Genomic DNA, 25996 nt, shown 5'->3' on the forward strand with positions numbered 1-25996 from the left:
TTATTAATTAGGGTATGGCCCTTATTTTTTATAAATTTGATTCAGTTCCCTCTATGTTTGAGAAATGAGGCTTTGTCAAAGAAACTTGCTTCAAAAAATTTTTTTTTATAATCACTATTGCTAATTGTATTTCTCCCTATTTATTTTGTCTCATTTCACCCTGTTCCTCTTCAAAAGTGTTTTGCTTATGAGCACTCCCTTCCCCAATATGCCCTCTCTTTTATCATCTTTCCCCCTTCCCATATTACATTCCCTTCCTATTCTTCTCCAGGTAAGATAGATTTCTATACCCCTATTGAGTATGTATGTTATTTCTCTTTCAGCCAATACTAATGAGAGAGTAAAGTTCTCTCACCCTCTCCTCCCTCTCTTTCTCTTCACTGTAAATTTTTTTCCTCCCTTTTTTAATGGCAGATAATTTGCATTATTCCATTTTTCATTTTTCCTTTCTTCCAGTACATTCTTCTCTCACCTTTTGATTTCATCATTTAAAAAAAGTGTATATGGCTTAATATATGAGTTGTCTAAAATGAGATGCATTTATAAGAGCTTAAAAAATCTATCATTTTATTTATCAATTAAATCCCAGTAACAAAAATACCTACTTTTTCTAGGAGGAAATTTAGTTGTCCAATTGTTAAAGCAAAACAATCAAGGTGAGCCGAGTTCAGGCACTGGCAAGTGGTCAAGTTCTATAATGTGTACAGTACCGTAGTGGTTCTGCTAAGATCATTATCACAAATCTCCTACTCTAAGGGACATGATTTCTTAACCATGGTTTTGGTGGGGCAGGATGCTGGTGTACTTAGTAAAACACATGTACATCCCTAAATCTGGAATATATACATGAAAGATGGCATGATGTTAAGGAAAGAACATGAACTAGGAGTCAGGAGGTCTTGGTTCTGCAAAAAGTTCACTGTATGACTATGTAGGCAAGTCCCTTTCCCTCTCTAGGCCTTAATTTTCTCATCTATAAAATGAGACTGTTGACATCGATCAATCAATTGACTTACATTTATTAAGTACCTGCTACTTTCCAGGCATTGGGACAGGTGCTGCAGACCAAAGATAAAAATGAAAATTTGTTTACAAAGCTTATATTTTATTTAGGGAAATAACATGGAAAGATTGGAGTAAATATAAAATATATTTTATAAGACATAAAATACTGAATAAAAACAAGGTAATGTTTTTTCAGGAGAAATGTAGTGAAATAGCAAATGGGAGATCAGGAAAGGTTTCAAGAGGAAGTGCTTGAGTGAATTTTGAGGAAAGCTGAGAATTCTAAGATTTAGAAGTGGAGAGGGAGTGGTGACTTTAACAAGGAGGTCTATTCTCTGGAAAAATGGAGATCCACCATGGGATACAATCACTATTAAGGGAGGACTTGGGCCCTTACTCTTTTCATCTAGATAGGTGAGACACCCCTTTTATCTTTGAAATTGTCTTGTTCCTTTTGCCTACTTACACAGTAGCACATCTAAGTTTTTGGATATATACCACCATTACAAGATTCCATCCAAACTTTCTCAGGGTCCTGGGAAAATACACTTACTCTAGGGATCACTCTAGTTCTTCATCCCCTATGAATGGTTTTTTTAAATTTACAGAACTAGCTACTCACAATAATAATACTTTTGGATATTAAACATAAGTAATAACTTAATAGGGCAAAATAAATATTGTGGATATTAAATCAAATACTTAAATTATAACACACATGTAAACTGGTTCATACTTTTTCACTAAAACACTCACTAGCTATGGTGAATATTCCTAAAGTTAAAATATAAGTAAATGAAAAAATTGGACTCATTGGCAAAAGTTCAATTTATATACTACTTTTGAAGAATGCATCACTTTAAACTGAGATCCATCTACAAGGACTTTAAAAAAATCTATCAGTTTATATATCCATTAGCTCCCAGTGACAACCTGCCATGGAAATATCTGAGGGAGGATAATTCATGCTTTGGGCAATTAACTCTAGACCTCAGAATTCAATATGATATGAAATTGCTTTTCTATTCATTACTTAACTGTTAAACCTCATCACTCTTATGCTGGAGAAATCCTCTATTTGACCAGCTAGTTGACTTTGAGCTTCACTATAATACATGTAAATTGAAGGAATGTCTTTTGCCTAATTTTGTATACATAGAGCTTAGCACAGTCCCTGGCACATAGCAGGTACTTAATAAATGTTTGATTATCAAAAATAAATGTGTCATTGAGAGGGTGTTTAGTAATTGTTAGTTTTTAATATAAATAGGATTTTTCTTTAAGCCAGTCGACTGCAGCACTAATGAAACTATCTCTGGGCCATGTGGACTAGCCTGTCCAATTATTTACTCACTTGGTGCTGTTCTGTCTAATCAGCAATATAAGTCCTCTCATCTCCTTCTGCATTTCCTTCCTGAGCCAGAGGTGGCTCAAGCTCTAATGAAAAGCATCTTTTCCAAATCTTTTGTTGTTCAGTCATTCAATGGTGTCTGACTTCATAATTCCATGGACCATACATGCTAGGCCCTTCTATTGTCTACTGTCTCTTGAAGTCTGTCCAAACTCATCTTCCTTTCTTCCATGACACTATCTATCCATCTCATCATCTGCTGTCCTCTTTCTTTAATCTTTTCCAGCATTAGGGTTTTTTCTAATAAGTCCTGTCTTCTCATTATGTAGCCAAAGTATTTAAGTTTCCGCTTTAGTATTTGACATTCCAATAAATAGTCTGAATTAATTTCTTTAAGTACTGATTTGAGCTCCCTCCTGTCCCAGGAACTCTCAAAACTCTTTTCCAGCACCACAGTTTGAAAGTATTGATTCTGCAGTGCTTAGCTTTCCTTACAATTCAATTTTCACAGCCATATATTGCTACTGGAAAAACCATATCTTTGACTATATGGATTTTTGTTGGCAAGGTTCTGACTCTGCTTTTTAGCTTGCTGTCCAGATTTGCCATAGCCTCCTTCCAAGGAGCAAGCATCTTTAAATTTCATGGCTGCAGTCACCATCTGCAGTGATCTTTGAGCCCAGAGTATAAAATCTGACACTGCTTCCATTTATTCTCTCGCTATTTGCCAGGAAATGATAAAACCAGTTGCCAGAATCTATGTTCTTTTATTTTTTTGATACTAGGCTTCAAGCCAGCTTTTACATTCTCTTCTTTCTCCCTCATCAAGAGACTTCTTAATTCATCTTCACTTTCTGCTTTCAGAGTGATATCATCTGCATACCTGAGATTATTTGTCTGGCTTTTGATTCATCTAGCCTGGTCTTGTCATACTCCTTTTAGAATCTTAAACTAAATAGTTGTTCCATGTTGAGTTGTAACTGTTTCTTTACCCGCATACAGATTCTTCAGAAGGCAAGTAAGATGATCTGGTGTTCTCATCTCTGGAAACTTGCCACATATTGTTATGATCCACTCAAAGGCTTTAGTGCAATCAATGAAGCATAACTAAACATTTTTTTTCTGGAACTCTGTTGTTTTCTTCATATTTCAGTGAATGTTGGTAATTTGGTCTTTAGTTCCTCTGCCTCTCCAAAAATCAGACAGCTTTTCTGGTAATTCTTGTTTCACATATTCTTGAAGGCTAGCTTGTAGAATCTTAAGCATAACCTTGCTGACATGTGAAATAATGTTTGGTAATTTAAACATTCTTTGGCATGACCTTTTTTTAAAATAATTTTTTCAAATACGTGCAAAGATAGTTTTCAATATTCCCCTTTGCAAAACTTTGTGTTTCAAATATTTCTCCCTCCCTTCCTCCTCCTCCTCCTCCCCTAGACAGTAAGCAAGCCAATATAGGTTAAACATGTGCAGTTATTCTAAAGATATTTCTATATTCTTCATGCTGTGCAAAAAATCAAATCAAAAGGGAAAAATATGAGAAAGGAAAAAAACAAATGAACAAAAAAACAACAAAAAGAAAGGTGAAAATGCTATGCTTTGATCCACATAAAGTCTCCATAGTTCTCTCTCTAGATGTGGATGACACTTTCCATCACAAGTCTGTTGGAATTGCCTTGAATCACCTCATTGTTGAAAAGAGCCATCACAGTTGATCATCACAAAATCTTGTTGTTGCTACATACAATGTCCTCTTGGTTCTGCTCACTTTCTTTAGGATTGGTACATAAATTGATCTTTTCCAATCCAGTGGCCACTGTTGGGTTTTCTAAATTTGCTGTCATGTTGAATGTAACACTTTAACAGCATCATCTTTTAGGATTTTAAATAGTTCAGCTGGAATTCCATCACCTCCACTAATATTATTATTAGTAATGTCTAGAGTAATCCTCTAAAATGTTTGGCTCTAGTTAACCATACCATCATGGTTATTGATGATGTTAACTTCTTTCTTTTGCTTTCTTGTTACTTCTTCTTAGTATCTTCTACTTCTGCTAAATGCCTACCATTTTTTGCTTTTATTATGCCCAGTTTTTCATGAAGCATTTCCTTAATGTCTCTAATTTTCTTGAAGAGATTTCTGACTTTCTCATTTTGTTGTTCTTTGCATTGCTCATTTAAGAAAACCTTTCCTCTCTTTGTTGTCTGGAATTCTGCATTAATTTGGATACATCTTTCCTTTTTTCATTTCCCTTTTGCTTTCTTTTTTTCTTCAGTGATTTGTAAATCCTCATTAGACAGGCATTTTGCTTTCTTGTTCTTTTTCTTTGAAATTTTTTTCATTGCTACCTCTTGTACAACATTGTGAATCTGCCCATATTCTTCAGGCATTGTATTCACCAGATATAATCCCTAAAATCTATTAATCACTTGCACTTCACATTCATAAGGGATATATTTAGGTCATACCTATTTCGTCTTGTGATTTTCCCTATTTTTGTCAGTTTAAAACTGAATTTTGCAATAAAAATTGCATGATCTGAGCCACAGTCAGCTCCACATCTTATTTTAACTAATTATATAGAGTTTCTGCATCTTTGTCTGAAAAGTATATAATCAATCCATTTTTTTATATCGACTATCTGGTGACAAAAAGTCACCTTTTGGGTTGTTGAAAATTTTAGAGATTACTAAAGGTCAATGGTTGTTATGGGAGCTCTTGACCAATGACACAAATTCTATCTGACCAATCAGTAATTATTCAATTGAAGCCTTCTCTTAGATGACTTCCCTCTACCTCTAATTCCCAGAAACAGTTTTTCAGCCCTTCTGCTATCTTCACTTCTCTTCCTTTGCTGCTGCTCTCTTCTCTGGATCTTCTCTTGTCCTCTCACTGTCACCCCCAGTGACTTGTCTTTTCCTTATAAAATCAAACCAAATCAAACCTGACAGCTTCACAATTCTTATCCAATCCTTTAAATCCTTTAAAAATCATAATTTGTCCTCCAAATATTTATATCATTTCTTATTTTCTTAGTTTTACCCTATTCTACTGCTGACTCTAAGTAAGAGGGGACCAAAGGGAGAACAGTGTCATGAAAACTCCAGAATATCCAAGAGGAGAAGATGGTTGAACGTGTGCTAGATGCTATTGAGAGCTCAAGAAGGTTGAAGGGCCATTGAATTGGACCATTGCTAGATGATTGATATTACTGGAGAGAGAATTTCATTTGAATGATAAGGTTGCAAAACAGAATGCAAAGTGTTTTTTTTTTGTTTGTTTAAACATACATTCATTTTTTAACATATTTCCTTATGAATCATATTGGGATAGAGAAATCAGAACAAAATGGGAAAAAAACACAAGAAAAAAACCAAAAGAAAAAAAAAGTGAATGTAGCATGTGTTGATTTACATTCAGTCTCCATAGATTGCTCTCGGAATGCAGATGGAGTTTTTCATCTAAAGTCTATTGGGACTGCTCTGGATCACTGAACCACTGAGAAGAACCAAGTTTCTGACATTATTTTTCAGTTTTCCTGGCAACTTTATTGAATTAGTTCTTATCCCAGAAATTAGAGTCTTGGGGTTTACCAAATACTAGATTACTGTAATCATTGATTATTGTGCCATGTGTATTTAACCTATTCTACTGATCCATTGTATTCTTAGCCAGTACTATATGTTTTTGATGATATACAATAAAGTTTTAAGTCTGATACTGCTAGATCACTGTCCTTTGTATTTTTTTCCCATTAATTCCCTTGACATTCTTGACCTTTTGTTTTTTCAGATGAATTTTGTTATTATTTTTTTTCCAGCTCTAATAAAATATATATATTTTTGGCAGTTTGATTGGTATTGAACAAGTAGACTAACTTAGGCAGAATTGTTGACCTGTCCATGAGCAATTAATATTTTCCAGTTGTTTAGATCCGACTTTATTTGTGTGAAAAGAGTTTGGGTTCATGTAATTCCTAGATTTGTCTTGGCAGGTAGACACCCAAATATTTTATTTCATCTACAGTTATTTTAAATGGAATTTCTATCTCTTGCTGCTGACTTTGTTAGTAATATTTGTTTCACACCTGATCTTATTGGGAATGTGCTTATCCCCATTATGAATATTGCTTGCTGGTGGTTTAGAATGCAAAGATTGAAGAAGTAAGAGGGGAAGAAGTGGAAAAAAATGAATATAGATGATTCTTTCTAGGAGAGTTTGGCTATGAGAGAGAGGAGAGATGATCTCTAAGGTTTTTTAATTTCTGGCATCCTGTGTCCTAAAGTTCTATCTAGCTTAATGTTCTTTGTTTTAGCATTTGACATGCTAAATTCCTTTTGACATTCTATTTTCAGTGTCTTTTTAAGTAGGCAGTTGCATAGACAAAATTCAGTTTATCCACAACTTTTTATTACCATGCAAATTTGTTTTAAATGTAGATTATATGCAAAATCTTTTTCACTTAAAACATTTTAAATGACACATGGTCATGTGTTTGGAAAATGAGATGCAAATTTTCTCTGGGTGGAAATTCATATACTGGTGGGCAGACAATAGAAGGCAGTTGCCTAGGTTGCTATATATTGTAGTGGGAGGAAAGCAATGAAAGACCTTGCTTATATTTTAACTTTTTACCAAATATACACATTAATACTAAAAAATTATGCTCTAGAAAATTTCTAGAAAATAGAAAAAAATAAAATGTTTTTATTTTGGTATGACAATAAACATTTATTAAATACCTTCTAGGTTGTAAGCCTCATGTTAAGTGCAGACATGCAAAAAGAGGCAATAGTCAGTCCCAAATCTTCATATGTTATGGTGAAGCTCAAAGTCAACTAGTTGGTAAAGTAGCATTTAGTAAGCATTTATTGCTTGCCAGACAGTAGTTAGGGAGAGATTGAAAATGAACAGAGCATAAACTTGGCTCCAGTTAAGTAAAATCAACCAAGGTAGCCACAATGGCTGGCAGCAATTTTTGGCACTGGTAGTCTTGCAACTCTCTAAAGAAAGGAGGGAAGTACGTTTCCTCATTTTGTCTAAAAGCCAAGATTGGTCATTGTAATTATAGAGCACCCAACATCATGTCAGCATTCTTCTTATTTACATTATTGTAGTCAAAAATTATTTTATGGAGAATTCACAGGGCAAGCGCTCACAAGGTGATCAGAAAAAGCAATACAAGGACACTCTGAAGGTATCCATTAACAACTTCAGAATCGATTGTATGACATGGGAGACACTGGCACAGGAGCACCCAGCGTGACGTGCCCTCATCAAGAGATGCTCCATGAGCAAAGTAGAACTAAATTAACCAAAAGGAAACATGAGATGTGCAAAATTAGAGAGTCCTCCCCAGATGCTCATATTAACTGTTTGTGTCCCATCTGTGACAGAGCACTCCAAGCTCGTATTGGTCAGATCAGCCACAGTTGGACACACTGCGACTTGACTCTGACGCAGTGATGTCATTTTGGTTCTCTTCAAGAATGAAGGACAAGAACCAGCTGACCAATCAACCAACCAGTTCTAAACCAGGCTATGCATATTGTTTTCCAACCAACAATGCATATTGTTTTTCTGTTTCTTCTCACTTTTTTATCAGTTCATAAAACTCTTTCCAGTTTCTTTGAATTACTCATTCATCATGTTTCTTGATGCAATGATATACCTTATGTTTGTATATAATAATTTGTTCAGCCATGATCCCACTGATGAGCATCTACATTATTTCTAGTTTTGTTAGTAGCACTTATTTAAACTTAGCCATTTCCACTATTTTTCTGTATCATCAAAACTCCTTCAGACTGAGGATTTTAAATGAAAGGCTGATTGGGTTAATATGATCTGCCTCTCTCTGCCCTCTCCCTCCCCCCAAATCAGCAAGTACAATTAAAGAAAGCAGCTTTGGTATGTTTTTATAGTTAGTGAGTAGAAAGAAATTTTGGAAGACTTTGTTCCAAGCACATTAACTGCACAGCAGGGGTTGAGTATATTTTGAAGACAAGGAAGAATTGAAAATGACCTTGAAAAATTAGACAGACTTTCTTTTAAATTGTTCATTCTGAGAACATTTTCTTGAAAAGTAGCAAATTTAGATGGCCTTCTGGATGTTTTATCTATGAAATGCTAGAAAATATAGACAATTGACCAGCTGGGTTTGCAAGACAACTATCTAATAGAGTAATGAAAATGGTTAATAGATTTGATTTCAATTTAGGCCCTCCTCCTTCCTTGCTGTATAACCTTGGGCAAATCACTTCTTTCTAGAATCAGAAATCAATTTCTTTCTATGTAAAATGAGCAAGTTGGGCAAGATGATCCTGAAGGTCCTTCTAGTAATCACAGTCTATGATTCTTAGTCTGGAGGGGGAAAACCTCTTAGTCAGTGAAATCATAGTTCAACTGTAGTTAAAATGATCAAATTTCTGAATGAAAATGCTAAAAAAAAAAGAAAAGAAAAATGTGTCCTAATTTAGAGAAACAAAGAAAAGCCAACTGCTTAAAGTATAACTACCTTACATTGTAGCATTTTCCCAAACCATAACTACCTTTACAAAAAAAATTATATTATACATTCTCCTTCTTTTCCTCAAGAATGATTAATCATTTTCCTTCTCCTGAAGAGATATTATATCTCCTTATTGCTTTAGAAAGTGATTTTCAACTCCAGTGATATTCATATTCAATTGGGAAGATCTATTATAATATATTATGGCAGCTAGGTGGCTCAGTGGATAGAGAACTCTGGGCCTGAACTCACAAAGACCTGAATTCAAATGTGACCTCAGACACTCACTGACACTCAGAGAAGTCCCCGGAGAAGGAAATGGCAAACCACTTTAGTATCTTTGCCAAGAAAATCCCCAAAGGGGTCATGAGGAGTTGGACATGACTGAACTACAAATTATAATATAATAAATACCCTGTAAAAATATTTTCAGGGTCTGTGCAAGATGTGGCTATTTAGACTAAAAATTAATAGCAACAATGAGGAGATATAACAGCTAATTTAAGCTTCAAACAAATAATATTTATAAGCTCTCTAGATTTCCATGGAAACATTGGGCTACCTTCTTGGAGAGAAGTGATTCTGTACAGTAGAAAGAGACTACTTAGAGCAAGAAGTGGGTTCAGTTCCTTGCTTTGCCAATGACTATTTTTGGAAAGTTATTTGGTTTTTTCAGGCCTTACGTTCCTCATATGTAAAATGAAGATCACCCTTGTTTGGGACAAAAAGACCTACCCAAATTGACTACCACAGAGATCACTCATAGAAAGCAGAATTATTTATTAGAATCTCAAAAAGCAGACCCCATCCTGGTTTGTGAGCTGAATTCACAGCAGGATAGAACCAGAGCCTTGAAAATGCTTACAGCTTTTATACATTTCAGAAAAAGAACCTGCAAAATCCCATCCTCTATATATTGTGATTGGTCACATAAATCTGTATTCACTAATTGGTCAGTGGAATGTAGTGGACAAGGTGATATACAGCTTTTTCGGCCACGTATATATTTTTAATCCCTTCTTTGGATAATGGAATGTAGCCCAGGCCTTCTCTAAAATCATATGACTCTGGAGAAGCCAAAACTGAGGCCTATAGGCTTGATCTACTTTAGCTAACAGTCTCTGATCAATATATGCTTAATCTGAAAGTTCTTCACCTTTTCCCACACACCCTTATTTCATAGGGTTTTGGCAATATTTAAAATAGAGGAATGTGTGGAAGGTATTAATGTAAGGAATTATTAGTTTTGTTCAAATTAATCAGTTTATTATTTTAGCAACAAGGAAGATGTTATACATGAAGAGAAATGTTCACTTGGCCTTCTCTTTTTTGTTTCAGATGTGTATAGACCCCTCTCTGTCAGTGGCTTTAGGAGACAAACCACCACCATTATATCTTTGTGAAGAATGTAGCCAGCGCATTGCAGGGTAGGTGAAGTCATTGATGTCACAAATGAAATGAAGAATCATAACGAGTTTAGGGGCAAAGTCCTTCTGGTGTTAGCCTTGTATACCATGAGCCACATTTTTCTAAAATTTGTTCAATAATTAACTTTAAAGTTTTTGTTGTGTACTATTAAATGCATTCCTATGCTTCCTTTAGAAGCTCTCTACACTGAACAGTTGCAAAGTGACACTAGAAGCAGCAGGGGAAAACAATAATGCTTAATGAATTTAGCCTTAGATTTGAAGTAGTCTCTTGTCACCAAGTCTTGGTTTTAAGTAAATGGAATCTAAACCATGGCTTCCAAATTTAACATGTATTTCAGATAGGTGTTTCTGCTTATTAGCTTTGCAGCAATCACAATTGGCTCTGCACAGATCATACTATATTTTCTCTGGCCTAATTAGCATCTGGAAAGCATCATTTAAAAATAACTGAACATGATGAAATGTCTATAATTTTAAATTTAACCTCAAAGAAGCAGACACTTTAAATGTTTATTATGATAGGACTTTTAATTACGTTCCATTTCTATAAAAAGGATTTTAGCAACAGGGGGTATTCCAAAGCACTCATTTAGAGGGCAATGTTGAAGCGTATTTAAAATGTGAAACATGGTGTTTTTTTCTCTATAGGGATCACAGCGAATGGCTGATTGATGTTCTCCTCCCACAAGGTAGGATTTACTCCATCTAGGATAGATAATGAGGAATGATGAATAATGCCATTTTTCTTTGTGTGTATCTTATTTATTTATTTATTTAAATGTTTTAATTACTAATGGCCTAAAATTTTTGACATATGGCAGGAAGACCATAGGAATATGTAGCCTGGAGAGATAATATAATTTTCTTTAAGTATTTAAAATGCTTTCTCTCAGTAAAGGTATTAGAAAAGGGATTGTTCTATTTGGTCCCAGAAGGCAGAACCAGAAACAATAGATAGAAAATAAAAAGATACAAATTTAGGTTTGACTAAGGGATAAACATCCTAATGATTAGTCTGATTAGTCCTCCAACAAATCACAATGAGCTTCTTTGGGAGGTAATAAGTCCCCTATTCTCTGAAGGTTTTGATCAAAAGGATGAATGACAACTTGTTTTGGATGTTTGTCCAAGAGAAGATTCTTATTTAGGTGGCATCTGAGAGAGATTTGGTAATTCTGTAGAACAAAGGTGTCAAACATGGGTTGCAGACTTCTGTGGTTTATTACACTCTCCAGTGAGTTAGAACCAGATTAAAATGCAGTGGAGGAATGTTTAACAAATTTTTAAAAATATGATAAAATATAGATGCTATTAATTTGTGATATTCTAAGTCAGTATGTGGCCCATAGGGATGTTATTGTATACTTTAGTGATCCTTTTTCTATTTGGGTTTGACATCTCTGCTGTAGAACAGGGTAATATTGTGGGAAATGCCCTGGAGTTGACATCATACCACTTAACTCCTCATTCTGCAACTCACTAATTATATGACTATAGACAAATCAAACTATCTTTGAGATTAAATTTCCTTACAGATAAAATGGAGATAACAATTGTGCTATGCACACCACAGGATGGTTTTGAAGAAAACTCTTTGTAGGTCATAAATTGCTAATAGAAACTTTAACTTTATAGTAGTAACTATAAACATTATTGTTCTTTTGACTATATTTTTCTGATATCAGATGAAAGCAGGTTTTAACCATGTTTCATTATTTAAAAAAACATTTAGTATTTTTGCTTCATACATATAATACAGAATATGAATGGTGGCAAGGGAAGTCAGGTTAATGAGTGAATCAGTTTCTTTTTGTAACTAAGATCATGACTTTGCTCATATGAGTCTTCCTGTATAAAAGTTGAGTTTTCAATTTTTTGGACCAGCAGAGAGGGAAAGGTAGTAAATTTAACAGAAAGGAGGAGGAAATAGTTGAGTTTTTGGAAAAACTTTGCTCAAATTTATCTCACCTTGATTGGGCTAGAATTTTGATAAGCTTGAGGAACTCTTACCACGAGAATTATAATGAATAAGAATGATGGACTTAATAAGTATGCTGGACTTAGACTCAGAAGACCAGGATTTGAATTCAGCTTCAGTCTCCTTCTCAGTAAAGTGGGGCTAATACATTATCTATATCATAGGATTTATTAAATTGTAAAAAGCCATATAAAATGATCTCTTACTATTACAATGCATATATATAGTAGTTATATTTTGCTGAAATATCATATTAAGGTAGAACTTTGAAGTAACAGTGGGACCTTTAGTTGAAAATGTAGTTTCAGCTGTTGAAAGTCTGAATTGGAGTTTAGAAAATCTGAATTGGAGTTTAGAGGTAAGAGTTGAAAATAAAAATTTTGAAATAATCTGTTTATAGGTGGTAGTGAAACTTCAAGTATAAATGATATTGCCAAAGAGAAGAGAGGAGGACAAAGGATGGAACCTTGGAAGATACATTCTTTAAGATGTAGATCCAGAATTACTGCATAACTTGCTGGAAGTTATCAGATGAGGAGCTAACAAAACAAGTGGGGAAGTGGTAAGAAAGGCAAGAAGGGAACAATGAGATTGTAATACTTTTAAAACTAAAAGAGGACAAATGCAGTAGGAAAGGATGATCAGTGATGTTTTCAAAAAGGGCTTTTGATTTTGGCAGTAAGAAGGTTAGTGGCAATCTTTGAAAGAACAATTTTTGTAAAGTGGTACCAGAGGAAACAAGATTTCAAGGGGCTGAAGAAAGAGAGCATGGATGGGGAAGGCCTTGGAAGCATGAGGTAGAGGCAGTTTTCCAAGGAGCTTAGTGGTAAAGGAAGACAGAGAGATGGAATAGCACCTAGCTCATTAGAAGGGTCAAGAGAGCTCTTTCTTTCTTTCTTTCTTTCTTTCTTTCTTTCTTTCTTTCTTTCTTTCTTTCTTTCTTTCTTTCTTCCTTCCTTCCTTCCTTCCTTCCTTCCTTCCTTCCTTCCTTCCTTCCTTCCTTCCTTCCTTCCTTCCTTCCTTCCTTCCTTCCTTCCTTCCTTCCTTCCTTCCTTCCTTCCTTCCTTCCTTCCTTCCTTTTTTACTTTCTTTCTTCCTTTCATCCTTTCTGTTAAAGAAGTCATTAGAATGTTTGTAGGTTGATAGAAAGGGAATAAGAGAATAGGATGAAATTTCACAAGATTGACAAAAGGGTGATGGCTAATGAATCAAAGTCCTAGAGGAGGTGAAGGGGAATGCAACAAAGGGGACAGTTCAAACAATTAGCTTTATTGAGCTGAAAGCTATGCCTTTTAATATAATATAATAATAAGGTTGGTGAAAGGAAGGAGGAACAGTAATGATGCTCAAGCCAGATAAACTAAGTCTCTCAATTAGTTCAAATAAACATGTTGTGTTTGTTTTATTAAATGCTTTTTAAATGCTGTGACAAGCATAATATTTATTTTTCTCAGTCTTCATTCTCTTGGACTCTGCTTTAGTTTTTAACTTGTCAAATACCCTCTTCTCCTGGCTACTTTTTTTTTTTTTGCCCTTGGTCTTCATGGCTCTGCTATCATCTGCTTTTCGTCTTAATTGTCTGACTTTTTTCTCCACTGGAAGGAAGAAGTCTTTATTCTCAAGCGTCACTCAGGACTCTGTCCTGTTCCCTTCCCTTGTTCCAGCTTTTCCTTTGGTGATATTATTAGCTCATATGACTTTCAAATTTATGCATTTAGCTGTAATACATTTCCTGACCTTTAGTTCCATTTGCTGGTAATTCCTGCCCACCAAGGTAAGGTAGTACAGTGGATAGAGTGCTAGGACTAGAGTCAGGAAGACTCATCTTTCTGAATTCAAATCTGTCCTAGTTGTGTGACTCTTAGCAAGTCACTTAACCTTAGTTAAGTTTGCTTCAATTCCTCATCTGTAAAAAGATCTGGAGAAGGAAATGGCAAACTATTCCAGTATCTCTGCCAAGGAAACCCTATGAGGGGTCACGAAGAGTTGAATATGACTGGAATTACAGACAACAAAATCCATCTGAATGTTCCTTAGACTTCCCAAATTAAATATCTAAAATAGAATTCATTTCCCCGAAACCTATCCTTTTTCTGAATCTTTCTGTTTCTGTCAAGGGCACTATAAACTTTCCAGTTATCTAGTTTCTTAACTCTGGTAATCCTTGATTTCTCTCTCTCTTTTACTTCCCACAATCAATCTTACTAAGAGGTTTTGATTTAGTTTCACAACATCTCTCACACCTCTCCCCTTATCTCTATTTTTAATATCTCTTATCCGGCTTGTTACAATAACTCCTAAGGAATCTTGTTTCTAGCTTCTTCTTTCTCTAATCCATCATCCACAAAGCTGCCAAAATAATATTCCTAAGGCACAAGTCTGACTTTTGCCCTCTTTTGCTCCCAAAGCTCCAGAAACTCCATGTTTCCAGGATAAAATATAAATTCCCGAGCCTTAATTATAGCATATAGCAATTTATATGCATTATAAAGCATTTTTTGTTATTTGTTATTTTTTATTATCATCATCACCTGAATCTTTTTCTTTACAAAGACTTGTTCGTCAAATACCACTTATGTGAAGTAAGTATAATATACCTGACTAGGGGAGGAAGGGCTGGACAAGTTTTATGTAGCTGAGGTGTCTGAAATAGTCTAACTCTCCATCCATAATAGGCAATACTTTCCACATTATCTTTGTCAGGCTGCTGCTATTTTTCATTGGAGCTCATTCCACTTTTAGACATTTCTGTTTTTTAGAAAATTCTACCTTTTACTTTGGTATTTTGATGGATATGAATGCCATATAGGTCCTTTTCTACTCATAGACTGAAAACTACTCATGCCTTCTGACCTCCTGTGTCTTTTTCCCCTTTGCAAATTCTGTAAAAGTCTTAATTTTTCCTGTAGATCTCTATAAAATATCTATCTAACCCAGTATAGGCTAATTATTTTGAAAATCAATTAATCAAAAAGCATTTATTTAGCAACTTGGAACTGTGCTAGAATCTGGAGTTACCAAGACAAAAACTGAAGTATCCCTTGCCTTTAAAGAGCTTGTAGACAACATGTGCATATATAAGTATATATGGAATACATACAAAATAAATATAAGGTAGTTAAATGCAAGGCAATTAAGAAAGAAAAATAAGAAATTGAAGAAAGGAAGGCAGCTAAGGAGTCAGAAGATTCATGTAGCTTATCCTAAAGAAAATGAGGGATTTTTTTTTTGAGGCAGATAGATGGAGGATGGCTGCTGCAAATTCACTGAAATGAGAGTCAGTCAGTAAGTCAATCAGCAAGTACTGTTAAATATTTACTATATACCAGGTATTGCACTTAGTGTTGGGGATACAAAGAAAGGCAAAAAGTCTTATCTTTGTCCTCAGAGAGCTCTTATCCAGCTGAAGAGATAACAAGACAACAGATAAAGAACAATATACATCTAACATATATGTATGTGCATATGCATACACATATACATATACACATGCATGTGCACATATGTTTGTATGCATGTTTGTCTTGTATGTAAAAGTTCTTTACATGTGATTTTGTTATCTCCCCATCAGGTCCTGATACCCTTGCAAAACCTTGTGTTCCAAATTTTTTTTCCATTCCTTCCCCTATCCCCCTCTCCTAGACAGAAACTAATCCAATATATGTTAAACGTGCAATTCTTCTATACATATTTCCACATATATCTTGCTGCACAAGAAAAATCAGATCAAAAGGAAAAAAAAAATAAGAAAGAAAAAAGCAAACAACAAAAAAGGTGAAAATACTATGTTGTGATCCACATTCAGTCCCCACAGTCCTCTTTATGGATTCAAATGACTCTCTCCATCGTGTTTGTTAGAAATGGCCTTAATCTCCTCATTGTTGAAAAGAGCCAAGTTCATCATAATTGATCATCATATAATCTTATTGTTTCAGTATACAATTGGTTCTACTCTCTTGGTTCTACTCACTTCACTTCGCATCAATTCATGTAAGTCTCTCCGGGCCTCTCTGAAATCATCCTGTTGGTCGTTTCTTATAGAACAATAATATTCCATAATATTCATATATACTATAACTTATTCAGCCATTCTCCAATTGATGGGCATCCACTCAGTTCCAGTTCCTTACCACTACAAAAAGGGTTGCCACAAACATTTTTGCACACATGGGTCCTTTTCCCTTTTTTATGTTCTCTTTGGGATACAGACCCAGTAAAGATACTGCTGGATCAAAGATTATACAAGTTTAATAGTTCTTTGGGCATATCAACTAACTTTTTAATTGAATTCTTAGGATAGCATCATCATATATTCTTAGGATATATCATCATATTATCTACTAAAAGAGATAGTATATTGCCTTATTTCCCATTTTAATTCTTTCCATTTATTTTTCTCTTATTGTTATAGCTATAATTTCTAAAACAATATTGAATAATATTGCTGACGTAATTTCCTAGTTTATCTCTTTTAATTAAATTTATTTTAAGTTTGTCTGAGTTTATGATTGCTATTCATGCCTTTTTTTAAACATCAGCTGAAGCATTATTCTTGCCTTTTATTTTAATTTTGTATGTATCTCTCATTTTGAATTGTGTTTTTTAATAAACTACCTGTTGTTGAATTTTGATTCTTAATCCATTCTGCTATTCATTTCCATTTTATGGGTGAATTTATCACATTCACATTCAAAGTTATAATTATTAGTTCTATATTTCCTTCCTATCTTATTTTTCCTCACTATTTATCCTTCTTTCCCTATTTATCCTATGCCTCCTTATGCCACTAATTTCCTTCTAACCACTACCTTGCCCTCCTATTCCTTAATCTACCTACTCCTCTCAGAGTTTCTCCCTTATTCCTTCCCCCTTACCATCTAAAAGTCCTTCCCTTGTCCTATCTACTCACCCTCTTATTTCTTTATAAATTTAGAAAACTTTTATCCCCTAAGATGTATATTTTATTCCCTCTTTAACTCAGTTATAATGTTAGATTCCAGCACTACCAGCCCTTTACCTCCACCTGCTTCCATTGTAAAAGCTCTTATATTCATGTCTCATTTGTATAATTACTCCATTTTACCTTTCCCTATCCAATTTTATTTTTAGAGACATCTTATACTTAACTCAACCCTAAACCTTTTATCAACGTATGATCTTTCAAACTATCCAAGTAATGACAATAATCTTGAGTATAGTTACCATTTTGCCATATAAGAAACAGTTCAGCCTATTGAGTCCTTTATAATTGGTCTTTAATGCTTACCTTATGTTTCTCCTTAATCTTATATGTCATAATTTCCATTGAATTCTGGTCTTTTTGTCATGTTTGCCTAAAAGTCTTTCAATTTATTAAATATCCTATTTTAAAATTCAGGATTATACTCAGTTATATTAGATGACAAATCTAGTTCCTTTGCTCTGTAAAATTTAATCTGTCAAACCCTTCAGTTTTTAATCTAGAAGCTTTTAGATCTTGCAGTATCCTGACATATTTCAAGAGTATTTAAGTGGTTTTTTTCTCTTGTTGCTTGTAGTGTTTTCTTCTTATCTTTGCTATAATATTCCCATAAGTTTTCATCTTGGGATTTCTTTCAGATGGTAATCTATGGATTGTTTTCTATTTCATATTTACTACTTCTTATAGTACTTCAGGGAAATTTTCTTTATAATTTCTTGTAATAATGTATGTAGACTTTTAAAAAATCATAATTTTCAAATAGTCCAATAATTTTTATATTGTCTCTCTTCTATCTGTTCTCCAGACAAATTGTTTTTCTAATGAGATGTTTCATATTCTCTTCTACTTTTTTCATTTTTAAAAATTTTATTTTATTATTTCTTGGTGTCATATAACATCATTCACTTCCTCTTGCCCAATTCTAGTTTTTAAGGAATTATTTTCTTTCTTAAGTTTTTGGATCTCTTTTTCTAATTGGTTTACTTTTTTCATAATTAAAAAATTTATTTTTCTTGGGTTGCTCTTATTTTTTTTTAACTCTTCTTCAATCTCTCTCATTTGATTTTTAAAAAATTTCCCAATAACTTTTTCTGGGCTTGTGACCATTTGACACTTTTCTTTGAAACAGGAGAGGGTTTTTTTTTTTTAGCTTTGTTATTTCCTTTTGAGTATGAACCTAGATTTTCTATAGGGACAATGTATGGTTGGATTCTTTCCTTTACTACTGTGTTCACACGGCTGTGTGCATTTTCCTTCTTACTCATACTCCCTGACCATGTCTGATCAACAGACCTGTGCCTGACAGTTAGCAACTCTGGAGGACCCTTCAGTCTTCTCTTGCTCAGCAGTCCCATCTCCTGTAGTTCTTGAGGTGAAAGTTTGGGCTTATTTGTTGATTCTGCCTGGAGGTGTTTGCTTTGTGTGAGGAACAAAAAGAAGGCCAGTTTGGTCTGCAAAGGCCAGCAAGGAGGTGGGTAATGTTTGAAGAGGCCAGAAAAATCGGTAGCATTCAGGTTGGAAAGGGCTTAAAATTATAAATAGAAAAGTTTAATTGAACTTAAAGGCAATTGTAAACCACTAGAATATATGAGAGTAGGGTAATGACATGTTTAGATTTATTCAACTAAAATACACTTGGAGTGTTTTTTGTAGGATGAATTGGACTGAGGAGAGATTTACTTTTGATTTTTGTGTCTTTTTATTAGTATTTTGCCATGTACTAGTCATACATGTTAATGTGGCATAGCCCACTTAAATCTGTTATGTATCTTTGAGTCACTTGAAATTTTGATCATTCTGTGACTTGGTCTTCTATTGAGCATCATTGGTTAAAAAGATGGCCTTTGCATTACACTGCTTCCCCAAAATGATATAGACCTATTTTTTCTTTTTCTATTTTATTGTGGCCCATATTTTCTTATTTCAATGCTTGTTCAAGTTACTATTTATATTGATGGAATATCTCAAGAGACTGCAAGTCATGATCTTAACAGTACATATTTTTCATCTATTTCATTTTTGCCTCTGTGGATTGCTAAATGATCTCCTTTGAAAGGCTGTGGATCTCACTGAATCTTCCCTTTAGTGTTATGCAGCTTGGTGGAATCAGTACTAAGTTATTTGGAAAAAATGGAGCATTAGGAAAAGGGAATCTTTCTTCTCTTGGACTTTCCAAAGCACATCTTCCATGACAGAAACAATCATCACTGATTAGTATATATTTCCTCATTTTATGCCTCATTTGGTATTGATACTCAGACTATTGTTGAATGGAATTCTCTGTGATTGCCTCTATTATGGAATCTTATATAATTTTAACAAAAACATTGGAAATTTTTGTTTGGAAAAGAGCTTTTAAGATGCCTTTTTATTTTGCCAAGCTAACTTTTTTTTTTTTGGTAACAAATAAATAGAATCTTACATTCTCTAAATTTCTTAATGATATCATTATAAAAATGAAACTTGCTATAGGATATCTTCTACAGAAGTCTTTCTGTTCCCTTCTAAATTTTTACTCTGAATAAGAATCAAAATATACCATTCTCACAAAGATTTAATAGAAATGAGAAAGGAGGTATATGGGGTAGTTGATTTTTTTCTTGTTTTTTTTTTTAGGGTTAAAAATACCACCTCTGCTCTTTTCCATTCTTTTGGAATACCTTCTTTAAGGTGTCTTGCAAAGTATTTTGTGGATTTGTCTGTTTCATGGATCATCATGGACAGCCATCTCTTTAGTACAGTCACTTATTATTAGTTTCTCATTAACCATATTACTACCTATCTACTGCTAAATCTTGAGTTCAATTATATGACTTTGTGGTTCCTCTCAGTGATTCATTCTGCAAATAGTCCTTTTTTTCCATGCTTGTTTATTGTTTCCTTCCTTGGCTACACAGAGGTTCTAAGGAAAGCCATCTTTAAGTCAGCCTTTTAAGTTTTATCTTTGATTCCTAGTAGTCACTGATGGAGCTAAATAGGGATTAGTAGTTAGTACCAGTTTGCTCAGCTAGAAATCAACTCATCCTTCCTTAAGCAGTCATTAGCAGATATAATCAGCAAATACAGGAACCATTAACCAGAAAAGTTTTCCATATGGACAAATGACTTATGGAATTTTAGGTGCTGTAATGGTCTCATTGAGGTAGTATGGAAACCAGATCAGTCAAAATGAACACATACACACATACACACACACACACACACACACACACACACACACACACTCCCCTTCCCGGATCTGGTGATGTGTATGTGAGGTGATTATCCAAATATATTGCGAGTTGACTTAATGAGGTAAAAAATAAAACTTGGAAAAGATATCTCAGAAACCTTTTTCTGCAACCATTGCTATTCCTCTAGTTTTTACCATTGTATTGAAAGTTAGTTTAGGATGGAGTAGAACAAGATAGTGTACTGAAAAACTTTATGTAGGGATAATGATCCTTCACCTATTTCATTATCTAGAGATAATTGCTGTTTTAAAGAGAATGTGGTAGAGAAAAATGTTATAACTAGTAAAGAATTCAGGGGCAAAGAAATAAGTTAAACTGTTTATTTGGCATTGCATAAACAAAATAATCAGTGGATAAATCAATTTTCATTTTGATAAGTTGTTGCGATATTCCTTCTCCGAAGTCTTCTCCCAAAGCATTATTATTATTAATAATAATATTAAATTATCATGGCTTTGCTAATGGAGTCCAACTTATGACAGAAGGTTGGCCACCAGGTAATGAAACTTGTGGACCACATCAAATTTTGAAGACTCATAATAGACTTGGTGAGATTGCGATCTTTGTGTTTTTCGTAAATACCAATGATGTGCCTGCAATTGATAAAATGATAGAATTTTTAAGTGATTAAAGTAGAAATGGTGTTAATGTATAAATGTAAGCATTTTTATAATTTATAATTTTATATAAAATATTATGTTATGACATGATATATTATAAATTATATAAAATAATTTTATAATTTATAATCAAAATTAATAATTTATAAATGTATAAATCTATACCTACATTCATAGTCTAAAGCTTTACTGTTGTACTTTAAACTGACTTCACACATCTATGCATCTAGTAAGCCAGGGACATTTTATTGGCATATTCATTAACTAGAACAGTAGTTCTCAAAAATGTGACCTGAGGAATCCCCAAGATTCTTTTGCAGGATACATAAAATTAAAATTGTTTTCATAATAATGCTGAGAGATACAAATACATTAATATTATATATGCATATCTCTCTATATAAAACACTGAAACATAATAAAACTGAAACAATAAATATAGATAGCTATAGATAACCTATAGATAAATATAAATAGACATAACCCATACAAACAAAAACTCTTTGAGGGGGATCCTCAGTAATTTTCAAGAATCTAAAGAGGTCTTGTAACCAAAATGTTTGAGAACTGCTGAACTAGAGTAATGCTTTAAAAGGAAAAAAATGAATGAAAAAACATTTATTAATCTATACTATAAAATAGGCATTTGCTTGCACTTCTATTGTGAACAGATCTTTTTGATTTATTTCATCTAAAACCACTTCAGTTTCTTAGTTACAAGAGGGTAATATTTGTACTACCTAACTCACAGGGTTTTTATGAATATCATTTGATATAATAAATACAGAAACAAACATAAGGTAAGATGTTATGATAATGATGAAGCTGATGGTTATGATGTATGCTGTTCACCACTGATGAAAAATAGTTCTAAGATTACTTTGTGGCCCAATAAGGAACTACTTAGTCCTGAAGATGTATCCAAGATGAAGCAGAGATCTATATTGGAGTTAGAAAAATGTAGATTTTCTGGGGCTAATTCTAGAGGTAATATAATATTATTTTTCTCCCCTGGATGTCCTTGGTGAGGTGGGTTTTCCTTCTCTGTTGATGTTTTGTATACCTTCCCCTTACAGCTGAAATATCTGCTATATGTCAGAAAAAGGTAAGACTAAATCATCTGTGTGGTGAGGCATGACTTTTCTGTGTTTGTTTCATAATCTCATTCCATGAACATGTGCCTCATTTCTATGCCATGGTCTCCAAAATGTCTATGTGATCTTAATTTGTAAAGGGGGAAAAGTGATTTAGCATGCAAGATTGCTTACTTTTTAGATGGTCAGTTTCCCAGCCCTGATCTTGATAACCCACACCATATGGTGTGCTTGATAATAATAGAAATAATTTTATTTTTAATGTAATTAAACCAAAATGATAGGATAAGATATTAGTTTAAAAAAAAACACTTCACCAAAACATCTGAACAATGATAAATGTGGAGCTTAAATTTATTGAAATGATGCATCTTTCATGCTAAAAAGACTTTTATGGTGGTGGGAAGGGGTATGTGCCAAAATATAGATGCACAAAATATCCTAATTCTGTTTCTATGCATAGAAGATAGTCATTTATGTCAAGATAAATGATTAAAATGACTTCTTTGCCCCCAAATTCTCTCTTTTTTAGGCTGCCCCCAACCATAAGTTTCTCTACATCTTTTCCATCTTTTTTTTTAGTCTAATACTTGTTTGAATAGAAAAAGAGAACAAGAGAGGCAATATGTTGTAATAGAAAGAATATTAGTCTCTGAGCCAGGAGATCTGTTTCTGATTTTGGTTTTGGCTGTATCACTAACTAGAGGTAGCAGATTGAAAACAGAACCCCAAAGGCAACAGGTAGTATAATGTATGGTATGTATGTTTATAAACCCAGAGTGAGAAAGAGAAAACAATGATGCTAAACAGAAAGGAAATTGGAAGGAAGAAGATGATCTTGAAAGTCAGAATTAGAAAACATACATATTGAGAAAAAAAATGAACTCAAAAGTTGAAAGAATATCTTAGATTTGAGAGAAGTAAATGTCTAAAATAGACATTCTATACTAAAAAGGGAAAAGACAAATGTTTCTATCAAATTAGTATTTCTTTTTGCAAGACATTTAGGGTTAAGTGACTTGCCCAGAGTCACACAGCTAGGAAATGTTGAGCGTCTGAGATCAAATTTGAGTCCTCTTGATTTCAGGGCTTATGCTCCATCCATTGCATCATTTAGCTGCCCTTCTATCAAACTATTAAGAGAAACAAAGACTTTGGGAAATAGTTGTTAGTCTGTCATTAATTATATCACTCCAATGGTTTGAAAACCTGACTCTGGTATGGAAAATTCAAGGATACAAAGCTAAACATGTTGTGTAATAGTCAAAATTTAATTCAAAACTTTGTTTTAATATAATTGTTTCCTGTAAACAATATAGTGCCTATATTTAATTCCAGATAATAAATGATTTGTTATCCTTCTTCCCCTTTCAGCACCACTGTTTCATCTCCCTTCCTTAAGTACCTTCATGTGCTTATGCCATGTCTTATACCTACAGGCTCCTTTAGCCCTCAGCTACTGCCAAGATTCAAAAGAATTTTATTAAATTAATCCTAAACTAAGAACTTACAATATGTTCCTTGCCAAGGGCATTTACATTTGAATAGGAGTCTCTAGGAAGCCTTTCAGCCTTTTGGAGTGAATTTATCCATATTTAGAGAATTTCAAGTCCCAGCTGGTCAGTAATGGGGGTGTAAATGAAGACCCTCAAGTCACTACTGGTAGGTAAGGAAGTGCTTTCCACTCCTACTACTAAGGCCAGATCTTACAATATTTCTTAAAACTATGGAATCTCTTTTAGTCAATATCCAATTTTCACACCCTCTATCTCTGGAATGTATTACCTCCCTTTTACTTGAAGTTTGTAAGCAGTTTTTAGAAGTGTCTTCTTATCCCTATTTTGCCTTTGCAGTGTTCCTATGGTTCTTATTGCCACATTATATAGGGCCTCCCACAGAGAATTGATGAGAATGCAAATAGTTTACATGGAGCAGCCAGTCAAGTCAAATAAGGCCACCCAAAAGTGCCACAAAAGTTTTGGAAGTGCCCTTGGATACTAAAAGATAAGAGTAGAATGAAAAATTCCTGTTTTGAAGAAGTTGAACAAAAAGATTTTTCTGGTTGCTTTCAAAAGGGGTGAACAGACATTCTGTGATGATGCAGAATGTAGTCCCTACATGTCTCATTTCTTATATTTATGGTATATATTTCTATATATTGTAATGCTGGAGAAACTGAGGCAAGATAGAGATTAGAGAGTATTTAATATTTTATTTGAAAGAGAGAGATTTACTGAGACCAAATGGATCCATAGTTTGGTCCCAGGGTTGAATGAGACTATCATCCCCAAGAATCCAGCAATAATGTGAGTTCTCAATGATATATATACACGTGGCTCAGACACAGGAGACAGGGGATAGACAGAGTACTACACAGGGGCAGAGTCAGGGTGCTGGGAGCTGGAACAGGACTATGGATCTGGTACTGACTGACAGGATGGGGGAGGCATTCTGGTAAGTAGGGAAGGGCTGGGATCATGATGTCTAAGATAGAAGGTCTTTTATCCTTATCTGGATCATCATGATTAGGAGGGAGGGGTGATGTTGCAGTATTTACCAGAACAATTAGGTCACAATTCAGAGAAACTGAGGCAGGACAATTTAGGGAAACTGAGTCAGGATAATTAGGGAAACTGAGCCAGGATAATAAAAAAGAACTCTGGCACAACAATATTATACATTTCTAAAGCAATATATATCATTATCTATGTTATATATAGATGTAGACATCTATCTATCTATCTTTCTATCTCTCTATTTCTAAAGCAACCAGGGTAAAAAGTCCATTACTTTGACATGATGAATCTCCAGGAACCAAGCTAAGCTTTGGAGGACAGACACAATTCTGGTTCTTACATAGTATTACTGTGTTTGCATCGAAAGAAAACTTACATGAATGGATAATAAACATGTATTTACATGTTAATACATGTGAGAGACTGTATAAATAAAGAAATAACCTCAGAGTCAGAAAGTGCAGCTTGTAACATCCCAGCTTTGTATCAGAAAACAATTCACTTAAATTCTCTAAATAGCTCTTTGGGCCGCCATTTGCACATCAGGTGCTAACCTCCAAAAGAAGGTAAAGGGAGGTAGTTCCCTCAATAATATTTGTGAAATAAAACCACATTGGTTAAAAAAAAGGTACACACATATGTCCATATTTGAACATATATATATCAGTTGGAAAGATACCTACATATATCAATATATACATGAATATGTGTACATATATATGCACATAAACACCCCTGCCTATAAAATAAACTTGACCACATGTATAAGTGGTTCCCCAATAAAAACTAGCCAATGAGAAATCCATCTTTGGAGCACATGAAGTCTTACATTTGCTGCCTGAGGACCAGGGTCTGAAGGCAGGGCATCAGAGCTGTGCTGGCCAATCATGGGCTGGAATTGTAGCCACTCTTTGGTATGGCCCACTCTTCCACTACTAGAATTATTCTTTATTTCACTTATTTATTCATAATTTTATGTATTTGCCTCCTAGAGCAAATAAAAACACACACAACGGGGTCGCGTGCCCTTGCATGAAGGGGCGGGGAGGGCGCTGCTGCCTTTGGGAGTCTTTCGCAGGCCTGCCCCCCTTGGCTCCTAAGGGCACAGGATAGTGCCTGAGCCCTCCAATTGCAAGGCTTGGAAGCGCAGTGAGGGCCGCTGGCCCATGTGTTGGGTGGGCCGGATTTATAATCACTACCACCCCCAGGCCGAGAAACTGAAGCACATCACGCTGAGGAGGGGGGACCCTGGGCCCTCTTGTCTGAAAGGTTTCAGGAAGAGGCCCAGGTTGGGGCT

At 34.4% G+C, this 25996-nt stretch overlaps 1 protein-coding gene across 11 annotated transcripts in view; it reads left to right on the top strand.

Moving 5' to 3' along the window:
• The window catches only part of UNC79 (unc-79 homolog, NALCN channel complex subunit), a 300682-nt gene that overhangs the window by 69855 nt on the left and 204831 nt on the right, over nt 1–25996 (top strand). For 10 of the 11 annotated variants that reach the window (XM_031952318.1, XM_031952320.1, XM_031952321.1 and 7 more), the window contains exons 9-11: nt 10207–10295; nt 10947–10987; nt 22166–22194. In XM_031952318.1, the coding sequence (XP_031808178.1) occupies nt 10207–10295; nt 10947–10987; nt 22166–22194 (159 nt within the window). Of the gene's footprint in view, nt 1–10206; nt 10296–10946; nt 10988–22165; nt 22195–25996 lie in introns of those variants that run through there. The other variant, XM_031952328.1, reaches the window with a different exon arrangement.

The sequence above is a fragment of the Sarcophilus harrisii genome, chromosome 2 (genome assembly GCF_902635505.1).
Source record: "Sarcophilus harrisii chromosome 2, mSarHar1.11, whole genome shotgun sequence".
NCBI lineage: Eukaryota > Metazoa > Chordata > Mammalia > Dasyuromorphia > Dasyuridae > Sarcophilus > Sarcophilus harrisii.